The sequence below is a fragment of the Perna viridis genome, chromosome 4 (genome assembly GCF_037379345.1).
Source record: "Perna viridis isolate PV_CMFRI_1.1 ecotype Kerala chromosome 4, ASM3737934v1, whole genome shotgun sequence".
Classification (NCBI taxonomy): Eukaryota; Metazoa; Mollusca; class Bivalvia; order Mytilida; family Mytilidae; genus Perna; species Perna viridis.
Window position 1 is genome coordinate 41258551 of NC_142448.1, and position 12895 is coordinate 41271445.

The 12895-nt window shown below is 32.2% G+C and overlaps 2 protein-coding genes across 3 annotated transcripts; both read left to right on the forward strand.

Moving 5' to 3' along the window:
* Positions 1-1134: 1134 nt before the first annotated feature.
* Positions 1135-3277, forward strand: LOC148620107 (uncharacterized). Of its 2 annotated transcripts, none has more exons than XM_088580685.1 (2): positions 1135-1189; positions 1364-3277. In XM_088580685.1, exon 2 carries the CDS (start codon positions 1370-1372, stop codon positions 2897-2899), a length of 1530 nt encoding a protein of 509 aa, XP_088436811.1. In that variant the 5' UTR covers positions 1135-1189; positions 1364-1369; the 3' UTR covers positions 2900-3277. The 2 variants fall into 2 exon arrangements, with proteins under 2 accessions (XP_088436811.1, XP_088436810.1); XM_088580684.1 differs by having other exon boundaries at positions 1152-1241; positions 1364-3276.
* Positions 3278-7405: 4128 nt separating this feature from the next.
* Positions 7406-9420, forward strand: LOC148620108 (uncharacterized). Its single transcript, XM_088580686.1, has 2 exons — positions 7406-7594; positions 7721-9420. The coding sequence occupies exon 2, from the start codon at positions 7731-7733 to the stop codon at positions 9246-9248; it is 1518 nt and encodes a 505-aa protein (XP_088436812.1). The 5' UTR covers positions 7406-7594; positions 7721-7730; the 3' UTR covers positions 9249-9420.
* Positions 9421-12895: the final 3475 nt, after the last annotated feature.

Below are 12895 nucleotides of genomic sequence, written 5' to 3' on the forward strand. Positions count from 1 at the left end.
AACTATGACACGATGAACAAACCAGTTTTCATAGTGCAGATGGATACACAATAAAGATCCACGAGTTCATGATGGCGACCATAAATCTTCTGTAGATGATACAAAATGTCTGCGTAGGAGCCACATTGAATTAATACCACAACGAGAGTAAAAAGTGTTGTGGTATGACTGGAGACCCTCTTTGACAATGTGAGTATAGAAGTTAAAAGTTTTGGAAGAGGTTTGATGGTACATTTTGCAGATCCAGCTATGTAACGCAATTTGTATGGATTCTTGTGGAGTTTAGGAATCAGGTACATTCACGGTAAATCACATAACCAATTATTTTATTAATGTTTACATGCCCAGATCTTGCGAGATAAGATGTAGTTTATCTTCTACCAGATTTTTTTTTCTAATCATGCCACACTTCAATACTTTAATGACTTTGCTCTCATAACAATGCTGTGGCTTTGCATTTTCAAAACGCTTTTTATTTTGAGTTTTATTCTAAACTTCATTAAATAAAATTTTCTTAAAATGTGTCCTACACGAACATCGATATACCCATAGGCAGTTCCGGTTAAAAAATAAATTTCAAAATTGTCTATCACATTTCTTTCTTTCAACTTATTTAATCTCATATTTGGAAACGTCATGCCCGAGTGTTAGAGCATTTAGAGAGATATTAATTTTATTTCTTTTGAAATCTTGAAGTTTCAAATATTCCAGATTGAGGCCATATTTTTTTACGTTGACGTATTTGCATACTCCCACTTTTTGTCGATATTAAAGGTTGCTTAATATATATATTCTATAAACAATTCTAGATGTGGGGGTTTTATACATCTCAGTCATTATATACGTTTACAAAAAGTTGATTTGGGTTTGAAAAAAGAGGTCCAGCACTTTTTCATAAACAGCGCTTGACTTGAAAAATGACTTAAATATTAAATATCAATAATTTTTTTTATTGATTGTACAAAAACAAACAATTGATTTTGCAAAAGTTATCCTTCGTGTTTTCTTTTCGATGTAAGAACATAATGACACTTATTAATTCAATCCGGTCCTTGTCACATCCGATCATTATACGTTTCATCAGGAAAATAATAAAACTATTGCTATAAAAATGTATCAGATGGTAACTTGAATGATTTGTTAGTTTCCTTCCTTGTATAAACTATGATATAAAATATATTTCAGTTTTGTATGTATTTATTTCCTTGTGAAGTATTATCTTCAGTGATTTTATGAAAAATGTAAGTTAAAAGGGTTTAAAGCTATTATGGCAGTTTCCAATAATGAATAAAAAAACATGCATATTGACAGAAACATTAGAAGTAATCGATATGATTAATATGTTTTTTTTATTATTTTTCAGACAGAAATGACCTTGCGGAATAAATTGAGTACTATACTCCAAGCAACTTTCGTTCTTCCGTTTACTGCCGGCAGTGTTAAGGACAGAAGGAATGTTGGATATTCGCTACATGACGGAAGCATTGCTGGGATTGTCTTTTTGGCTACAGCCGTGATATTTATATTTGAAACTATCCTTGTTATAACAAACAGGCATTCTCAAATGCTTATTTTTGCGCTATCGTGTATAGCGACCTTTTGTTTGTTGATTCTAAGTATTTTAGCAAAATCTCACCCGAATTGGACAAGACGAAGGTCTTTGAAGCCTGCAGACAAAGTTAAACTGAAGTTCTTGTGGTTTTTTGTTGTCGGTAATATCGTTTTTCAATGTCTAAATATAATTTTGCGGGAAGTATGCAACATCGATCACATGGTTATCGTTACATATTTTATATCAACATGGATTTTCCAAATATTTCAAACTATCTTTATACACCACTTTTCGAAATTCAAATTTGCAAAAGTTTTGAGCTTATACTATGGACTTTTAATTCTTTTTGTCACAAACATTTCTATTTGGACACAACAAAGGGTTTACACTTATAGGAAAGAGACATATATCAAACCTAATACATCTTTTACACCAAATATAACAATGGGTACTTGTTCGGAAAAGGAATGGATTGTGAAGATTGTTTTTTTTTTAGAACCTTTCATGGAACCATTCCTTTTAGAATACAGCCTCCTAAGTCTTATCTTCTTGTCAGAAATGTGGCCGAAGAAGAGCAAAGGTAGACTTAGTGATCATTTTGAAGATTTAACCGAAACGAAGGAAAATAACGAAAACGACCCCTTACTGCAATTGAGTGGTGGTCCAAACGATCATTCATCAGGGCCATGGAACAAAACATCGATAAGTGTTGCTCTTTTAAGTACTGCATATACCCTATCCTTTTCTGTTCTAGAATGCCTTTACATATATGTACCGGATACCGAAAGTGACCAATTTTCGACGTTTTTGTATATTCTCTTTTTCAGTGCTAATCTAGTCCGTATTCCAGTATTAATAAAGTGCTTTTATGGAATGTCAAATCAATTGAGACCGAAAGTTGACAAGGATAGAAATATAACTCTGAATCAAGTTATCATAATTTTAAGCTCTGTTGCTACATGTGGATACTCCTTTTTACAGATATCAAGATCGTCAATTTATCTAACAAGTTTGTTCTGGATGAACGCTGTTGTTAGAAACATTGATACAATTTTACAGACTTTATTCATACTTCAGATGAAATATTATAAAAAGAAAGGACCACAGACACATTTTTGTTCAGTTCAAAACACATTTTTGTTTAATTCTATGATTAATTTTGGTGTTTGGATATCATATACATTTGTTAACCCAAAGTTCCTTAGTTTGAAGCATAAGACACATGTTATATTTCTAAATAGGCTGTGGTTTCCTTTTGTCATTTTTTATCATTTTGAAAGTTTTATAGCTTTTTACGGATTCTTCCGTGGGAAGACAAATTTGAACGAGCGTTATGAACTTTTGTAGTAACAATTACGGACAATAAGTAAAATCGAATGATAGCACCTTACAATTAACTCAACATATCTTCATCAATACCCGGTTTTGAAATAATACAACCATTGAAATCGTGTTTCCGATTGATTGTCTTATCAATTAGAATTTCATAAACTACTAAACCATATTACTTAATTAGAATAAATAATTGATATCAGTAGATACTTTTCAACCAACTTCCTTTGTTTTCTTTATTAAATTATTTTAATGTGTCGGACGAAACCCATATTCCCTGTCCATAACTTGTCATCCCAAATTTGCCTTTCCATATTTCTGGTAACGGGACATTTCCCCTCCCCTTCCATAAGGTCCCTAAACATTAAAGATATAGATTAAACATCGTCAGGAAAAATATATTATGGCAGTTGTTTAGTCAATTCAGAACAAAGTACACAACAACGGGATTCATAGTATCAGGGCAGTAGCATGGAAGAATAGTCAAGGGAACATTCTAGTGGAAATCAAAAGAATTTTTACAGGAACAAAAACCAGACATGGAAAACAGACACAAACAACAAATAACATATTGTTGATAAAATAACCAAAATAATATGTACATAAGTAAATGAGCAACACGGACACCAATACAAAATGGGAGCATGGACCAGGTGCACCGGTAATGTAAGCGTCCTCTCCTCTGCTTTTGTAGAAACACCCGCCGAGCTGCTCATAAAAAAGTAGTCAAAAGAGGAACAGTAAACTATGATAAGTTGGACAAATTCGTTTTCATAATGTAGATTGATACACCGTAACAAACCACGAGTTCGTGATGATGATGGTCATAAAACTTGTGATGACTTCGATCTTGTAGCAACATAACCCTGTTCCAGAAGTCTAACTGTTAGAAGTCTAGCGCGGTAGAAAAAGTCTGCGTAGTTACGGCAAGCTCTGACATAACATATGAGTTGTGATATGAAAACTCAATATGCAGGTGCTGAAGGGATGTTACCAAAAAAAAAACTGGGGATTCATTAAATTCGTTTCGTATTTCATGCTTGATTCTTAGTAGCTAGCTAAACGGTCTGTTATTTTAAGTAGCATGTATGTTAAAAACGCACCAAACTCACTTCTAATTTATAATACAGACCACAAAACCAATCTTACTTTGCATTCGATTTTTGCACTTTTGATATAAAATTATAAAGGTTGTACGTGTATTGGGCATTTTATAAGACTTATCTTTCATGATTTTATTGATTTATTTGCATATATAGCATATGTAGAAAGAAGAAACATCGTTTTTTTTTAGGGTTTTTTTCCTGCATTATGATTCTCCACCACTATTGGCACTGTGTATTTTTATGGATTTGTGCATATAAATAATACCACTTGTTCACATAGGAAAAAGAACGGTCCGAACAAAATGTTTATATTAAAATGCAAAACAATACAAGAAGCGAATAAGGAATCAGAAAAAACAAAACGAACAAGTAGCGAAAACGAAACGATAATTAGATAGCGACTAAGGAATTAGTTACTAACGTTTGAAAATTATTTATTTTCTATTTAAAACATAATTTCACATGACAGGGAAAGGAAAAAACAAAAGGAAACATGAGTCATTTTCATGACAAAATGCCTTCAAAGTGTTTCCGTGCCATCGAATTCGTTCTCTATTATTAATTTAATACCAAACTACGACAACCTTTTAAAATTAGAAATGAATTGCCCATGAATTTATATCAGACTAACTATGAAGAAAAAACTGGAGCAAAATAAATTTGTGCTAACTGAAAAACCCTCTCTCAATTTCATGTACTTAGTGTGGTTCAGTTATTGGATTCTATTTTTGTTATTGTTATGTTATTATATTCATTGATCGGTCTACAATTACAATGTTTATGTGTGTAGTAAACGCAGTGTAACAGAATTATAAGGAATAACCCAAACAGTATTCCCACATTGATCCAACGTTTTTACAACGAAGTCATTTACGTTGGGCCAACATAGGATGCATAATGTAGGCTCAACTCAACGTTGCAAGCGCAAAGAGGTCCAACTTTGGCCCAACGTAATGTCAACATCGACCCATCGAGTGTCCAATGTTGACCCAACGTTAACCCAACCAAATGGTCCGACGATGTCATTCTTAAAGATTAAAACAGAATTGTTTAAATTGTTATGTTGTAGAGCGCTAGCTTATGCTATACTATTAAGAGTAAATGCTCAAATTTAAGCTTAGTCTATCATGTAAATTCATTCCAGTTATAATATCAATGACAAGCCGATTGCAGTTTACAAAATTTAAACAAAAAACTCGATTATAAAACTTGCATATATTTGCAAATTTTCTGCATTTAATAGAAAAATGATAATGCTTGTCACTTTTATATGTTTAGGTTGAATTTACGTTGAAAATATATATACACTTGTTTAAAATTAAAGACAGCGTTTGTTTTGAAAAAAAAGTGTACAAAACTGCATAAGGGGAGATAATCACATATATTATTGTTGTTATCATAATTTAGATTCAGTTATTCATAATAAGTTTTTGAGTAATTAAGTTTCAAATTTAAAACGCGAATACTTATTACATACATATTAAACTTGGAGCTAACAGAATTTGAGAAAAGAGCCAATACTTTTTAAAGTAAAAATATATATAAATATTTGTTTTGTTCTGTCAACGTTTGGCCAACGTCGAGCCAACGTTGGTTAAAGTATTACCTCAGTTTAGATGCAGCACAATATTTTCTTCCATGCATATATCTGGATTTGCTTTTTATCTTATTTTTCTTGAGATCGACATACATTTTTGAATTAAGAATTATATGTTACCGAAGTTGTTTCGACGTTGGTTCAATGTAGCTTCAATGTTGGTCGACCGTTGGCTCTAGGTAGGACTAATGTAGAAAAAGGTAAATTTTGTAATCATGGTTTTGATTTAAAAATTGCAATTTAACAATATAACAAATAACTTCCAAAAACAATTTATTTAAGGGAAAATTAAATTGTAATGATTATTCTGAATGTAGAAGGTCCAACGCTGGACCAACGTTAGGCCAATGTAAAATCTTTTTTACAGAATGAAAATATGTAAAATTTCAAAACGTCATGTTTAACTTTTGGCTTGTCAAGTAGAAACCATTTTGGAAAAAAAATTAATCAAGAGGAAATATGTTCCATAACCACTCACTGATACCTATGGCAAACGTTAGGCCAACGTTGTCTCGCCAGCGCCAACTAAGGGCTAACGAACCAACCAACAACGTTGGACCAACGAAGGCATGCTGTCTGGGAACAAATTTAACTTCAGGATTAAAGTATGTTTGCTTTCCCTTGATTATATACCTAGTATATCACATACCATATATGTATACATTTACCATGAAGTTGAAACTTTCTAAAAGTAGTTTAATTTGTGTCTTGTAGAATGTGTTTTAATCTTTCAGTTAAATATCAACGATATTTCATCAGGTAATGGTCATTTAATCAAGGGAAGTCCAACATTTTTTTAGTTAACTATGTTATTCGCTATGATTTATTCGTTTGACGAGCCATCAACGGTCATTGCTATATATCCTAACTGTGTTTTGTTCGCGAACTGCATTGTGTATACAAATCATTTAGAAAGTAACAGAAATGATTTCGGTGTCCAAAGTCTCAAGATAATTTTTCATCCTAGTTTTACACCATTGACACAATTGTTCCTCCTTTACTAGATATTCGGATATTTTCCGTTATGATAAGGATCTACTTAATCTAAATTAAGATCAGAAAGATATCAACGCAGTACTTGAATCCTAGTCATACATTCTATTTTGTCTATTCTTCAACAAATATTAGGTCACTTGTAAGTCGCTTACATAAACATTATAACATCATTTTTAGCAAGGATTTTATAGAAATGAAAAAAAACTTGTTGAAAACATATGTTGTCTTTATTTCGTTTCCAGAATAATCATGCTGCTCAGGTGTCGCACAGCTTGATTTGTCTATAGAAATATACTTTGATAAACAGATGGCAATAACAAGTATATTTCGCAACACATTGACTCTATTACTACTACGCTAAAGCCAATTACTAAAGGTACTATGACGTTTCAAACTAGACAGGCAGAGGATGATAGCTTACCTTATCGGTGCACCTGGGACATGCTTCAAGCTTTTAGTGGAGTCTAGGTTGCTGATTTACTTTTTTTTCTTTGTACGTGTTAATTTGGTTTTCTTCTTCTTTATTGTGTATTTATTTCCTTGTTTAATCGTAATTCTTTTGATAATTATTCAAATCCTGATTCCCTTAATTTTCTTGTCAATTTGCCTAGCCTTGAATATTTTGAGCAATTTTCCCATAACTTAATCGAATCTGAAAATAAACCGGCTGATCTCATATTAAAATGAACCTTGTTCTTCTGTGGCAGTAAATCATATAAATGTTGCTAAAATAGACAAAGGATTATGGACTTTGGAAAGTTTTTTTTTCATTAACTTCCTCCCTTTGTAAAAGTATGGGATAAAAAAGCTATTCTATCTATATTATTTGTTGTTTTTTATTGTAATTAGTATCCGTTAAAGTATGTATAATAAGTGAAAGTCCATGTTTTATGATCAGTGATATTTATTCATTTTCAGTAATTGAAAAAAAGTATTGTGGTCGGGCGTTTCAGAGCTTTCTTAAAGGTGTGTGTTTCAACATTTCGAAGACTTGTTGGTGATCATTGAAAGGTATTTACTATTTCGTATTTAAGTTGCACGCTGGCTCATTCGGTGCTTTTCACTATATCCGTTCTTTTTCCAATATTTGATTTTAAAAATAAAATTTTGGTTATTTAATTATTATCTATTTTTCAGAGGCAAGACAATGCGGAGTAAATTGAGCGACGTACTCCATGCAGCGTTTATTCTTCCATTCACGGCTGGTATTGTCAAGGAAAGAAGTAATGCTGGGTTTGCGTCACATGACGGAAGCATTGCTGGTATTGTCTTACTGGCTACAACAGTAACATACATATTTGAAACAATAATTACTATCTCTAATAGGAATTCACGCCTACTAATTGTTGGATTATCATGCCTAGCAACAATTTGTTTACTAACTATTAGTATTCTAGTCAAATGTCGCCCACACTGGACAATACGAAGATCTGTAAAAGCCGTGGAATACATCAAAATTAATTTTTTGTGGCTTTTTGTCGCTGGCAACATACTTTTTCAAGTTCTTCAACTGATTGTTCTCCATAATTGTAGTATAAGTAAACGGAAAGACGAGATAATTTTGTATTGGCTATCGATTTGGAGTTTTCTCATATCACAAACAATATTCATACATTACTTTTTAAAATACAAGTTTACGAATATTTTGACTTTATATTACGGGCTTTTGATTCTTTTCGTAACCAACATATCTGTGTGGACCCAGCAAAGAGTTTATACTCATAGAACAAAAGCTTCAACAATAATTGTGCTTCATAAAACAGCATCAAATGGTACTGATGGCAGATGCTCTAGAGACGAGTTGATTGTGAAACTTGTTGACTTCTTGGATCCTTTCTTAGAGCCGTTTCTATTGGAATACAGTCTTCTGAGTCTTATATTCTTGTCCGAAATGTGGCCAGAAAAGAACAAATATATAACGAGTGGTCATTATTTAGAGGGTGTATCCGCAGTGAATGAAACCAACGAAAACGAACCATTACTACATTTTAATGCTTCAATCAACGATCACTCACGAAGTCCCCGAAATCAATGGAACAAATTTTCTATAATTGTTGCTCTGATTGGAATTGCATATATTCTATTCTACTCGGTTCTTGAATCCATTTATATATACGTGCCAAGTTCTAATACTAATCAATTTTCAACGTTTTTGTATACTCTTTTCTTTATTGGTAATATCTTCCGTATTGTAGTTATAATAAAGTGCTTCTATGGAATGTCAACACAATTGAAGCCAAAGTGTTGCAAGAGCAGTAACATTAGTCTGAACCATGTAATCATAATTATAAGTTCCGTGGCTACCTGTGGATACTACTTTAAAGAGATACCAAAACTATCATTGTATATGTCAGTTTTTCATTTGATTCACTGCGTTGTCAGAAACATGTATACGATTTTGCAGACTTTGTTAATATTACAGATGAAGTACTATGAAAAAATAGGACCACAGTCACATTTTTGCTCAATTCAGAACACTTTCTTATTCATTTCGTTGGTGAATTTAGGTGTATGGATTTCTTACACATTTATGAAACCAAGATTTGTCCATCAAGAGCTAAAGTATAAGACATATGCTTCGTTTCTGGATAGTATGTGGTTTCCTTTCGTCATTTTCTATCATTTTGAGAGTTTCATAGCCTTTTATAGATTTTTCCGCGCATAATTCTGTAAGCATAATGCAAAATTTGTAGTTTCGAAACTTTAAATGTATAATGGCTCGTTTTTAACCGATATGACATAATGAATTTGTGCAAAGATGTAATTGTTATCATTTCTCATCACATGCAAATGATTTTGCTTGATTTTCAATAAAACATTTAGAACATATTTAGTTTATACATACTCACATAACTGAAGACACCATTATATTGTCCTGATTTTTTTTTCGATTAAAATAGGCGTATGCCAGAAAAGTTTACGCATGGCGAATATATGAAACGTTAAGCTATATGTTCTTTCTATCGTTTATCAAAAGCTGAAGCAAGCCCCAACGAAAAACGCATTGACTCGGTCCCGTTTGAGTCATACCAATGATATTTAAATTTCATGGTGTACTTTGCTTTTTTTCCTGAAAAGCATGCTGCATACAAGAGGACATTGCATGGCAATCGAGCGGTTGCTATTTCGACGACTGACTATTTTTTTTGTTTTTTGAATTTCTTCAAAGTCGCCGTTCGTATCCCTTTAATTAACTATTTGCCTTCATAATACTATATTTCATAAAAGTTTAATATACATTTCATCTTGCATTTGTTTCTCTTATGGAAGAGCGTATGATTTATTCATGCTTTTCTTAGTTGCGGTATTTTCTCTCTTCTTGTCAGTCTTTCAAAATGGAAGAAATAAAGTAAAATCAAGTGTTAATCAGAATATGATGAACACTAATCATTGTGAAATGGATTTTTTCCGAGGTTTAGATGTTGTCAACAACGTAGACAAAAAAAATCTTACATACTTTCTGTCAAAACTTCTGAATGGATGACCACGTGATACTAGAAAGGGAAAATGACCGGAAACAAGTTTCCAAACATAGGCAAGGTGATTTTAATTCGTATCCGACCTATCAAATTTGTTCTCTGAACTCATTGTAAAGTAAATGGATTTCTAAATTTATAACTGGGGCATCGATACTTTTGGTTATTTTTTTAATAAAGAAAGTTGGTCAATCTCTTTTTGATAATGCTTCATGATTTAATGTTGGTATTATATAATTTACTCGTTTTTGATTTGTTTTTGGATCATTCATTATTATTGGATTAAAACGCATTTATGTCGCACTACTTTACCCCAAACGATAGCGAGGCGTTTATTATCGACATAAATATCCAGCCCGCGGTAAAACAATAATAAAATAAATGTTCGGTTTTTTTTTTTTTTTTTTTTTTTTTTTTTTTGTTTGTTTTTTTTAATTCTAATAGGACCAGTTTTCTCATATCTTAAGGAGGCAGCCTATGTGTTGCAAGAAATGGTGACCACTATGAAGCAACATTCTCTTTGTGATATCGGTAAAACTGAGTACTTTAACAGCTTATCTATGACGTCGGAAATAATACTGTCCTAAGGTCTATGAAGTAGGTCATATGTTTATCCAAGTTTAACCACAGCTGTAGTTCAAAGACTTTGAAGTGCTTCATATTGGAATGTTTTTTGTAGATTCGTATCAAATCTATACATAAGACTACTTGTAATCTTACAATCACATATTTTCCACAAGCATACCTACTTTTTGTTCATTAAAAGCACCCCAACTGTGTACACACATACAGTAAATAAAAAATGTACCACTCATATTTATAGTGCAAATTTTGGTATGTTGTACTATTAGCAAGTAGTCGTAAAAGTAGCCTCTCATCGATAGCATTAGAACCAAATACATAAGAAGATTTAGATCCAAAAATAAAACTGTATACAAGAAAAACTCGAAACACAAAATATCGAAATGGTAAGATAGTTCTAACACCAAGAATTTCTACCAAGGGCTATATATACTGGGAATTGCGACACATTGTTTTAGCGGTTTTTGAGTTTTTAATACAATAAATAAATTTACATTTTAGATCTATAATTTTCTTGTTCTACGAGGTAACAGGGAACAAGTAGGGAATGACAATTGAATAAACAGTGAAGGTTTAGGTCAAAATAGGCTGCTTTTCCGAAATATTGGCTTGTAACGGTGTCCTTTAACTTAAGTACACGTTATTTCTATTTTTCCACCATATTCTAAGGATAGATTCCCATCTACTTCCAAAAGTAATGTTTTTGAGATTATGTGTTGTTTTCACCAAATAAAGAAGTTCATAATTCATCAAATATACTCTCAATACCCAAATAAAACGCAAATCACTTAGTTTATATTTCTCATTTCTATCTTTCATTATCATTGTATTGAAATGATTTTTCACTTTTCTGCACTTGTCAATAATTTATTTATGCGCCATGATTCAATCTTGAAAACATCAATTTAGATTTATCTCAAGGGCGATGAGAAGGTTTGAAAAAAACTTATTAAATTGATACTCAAATTTTCCCGTCTCGTTAAATTATATTTAATAAGACTTTATAAAGGTTGCTCAAAGAATTTTTTAAACGAATTATAGACTGATTTGATAGAAATTGTCAACTTGACAAAATATAAATTAATCTTTCGATAACTTCTTCGTACTAAAATTCCATGTTGTTCCAGCAAAATTCAAATGTTTGACGAAACTCCATAATTGTACTTTTGAGTTATCGCGTAATTAATCATAACCAGTAAAAATAATGTTTTACTGCAAAAATATTAGAAATACATGTACAACAGAATAAAGGTTGAAGTATTATGGTTGCATTTTCGCATACGTCCTCTACGTGCTTGGTAGACATGTAAGTTTAAGACTTAATAATTCTAACCAAAATGTGCTAATATGGGTTATGCATAACTGCTTCGTTTGATTTTAGAATTAAGGTAAAGTCCTCAATCAAGATTATCGATCAAACAAACGGGGAAACCGTTTTATCTCCAAAAGATTCAATGCAAAAATACTAATAAAGAAAACGGACGGACGAACTGATTTAAGCCTAAACGTTTGACGACTGCTGTAATGCATTCACTGAATATGTTGAAGTGAATAACAAATATGAAAACAAGTTAAAATATGCATAGTCACAAGTGTCACAATCAACGCAACCAGTCAAGCTAGTTTCATGAACATAGTTGCAACTACATATGATTTTGCACAGGCACCGCTAATTTGAAAGTGAAACACATTAGGTGTGAATTACATTCATGCCGTAGAATTGGCACATTACCCCATACTTACTTGTAGCCTTGCGCTTGTTTAACCACTCATCCTTTGTTAAGTTTATGCTAAGAATTAACTAAGAACAATTGAAAAATGATCATGTCAAAAGCAGATTCGAGCTGTTTGCTCTAGTTAAGCTTTCTAAATCTAGATCAGTTACCCTTTTCAGTCTTAAAGACCCTTTACACCCTTCATGAGCACCTGACTCCGCCCCCTCCCCCGATTTTCAGTGGGGTTCGAGCTGCTTGCCTTCACGTGTACCTTGAATTTTTGTCTTCGAGGTTGGTTGTCCTTGTCAGTTTTCATATATTCTCAATCGTGGTTTTTTTGTCCATAGGTTATATAATTACTTCTTTTCCTTTTTCATATATAATTAGAATTTCGGTACTATGATTTTTAGGTCATTATTACGTAACTCATTCAAATTGATTTTGACATTTGAAAATAATTAAACTCTAAGGAGTACCTACTCAACCAATTGCAACATGAATTGGGAATTTTCCTTCGTTCCTTTTCTCAAATAAAGATA

What these genes read in the sequence shown, in the direction of transcription:
- LOC148620108 (XM_088580686.1), top strand. Translation starts at nt 7,731, where the DNA reads ATGCGGAGTAAATTGAGCGACGTACTCCATGCAGCGTTTATTCTTCCA.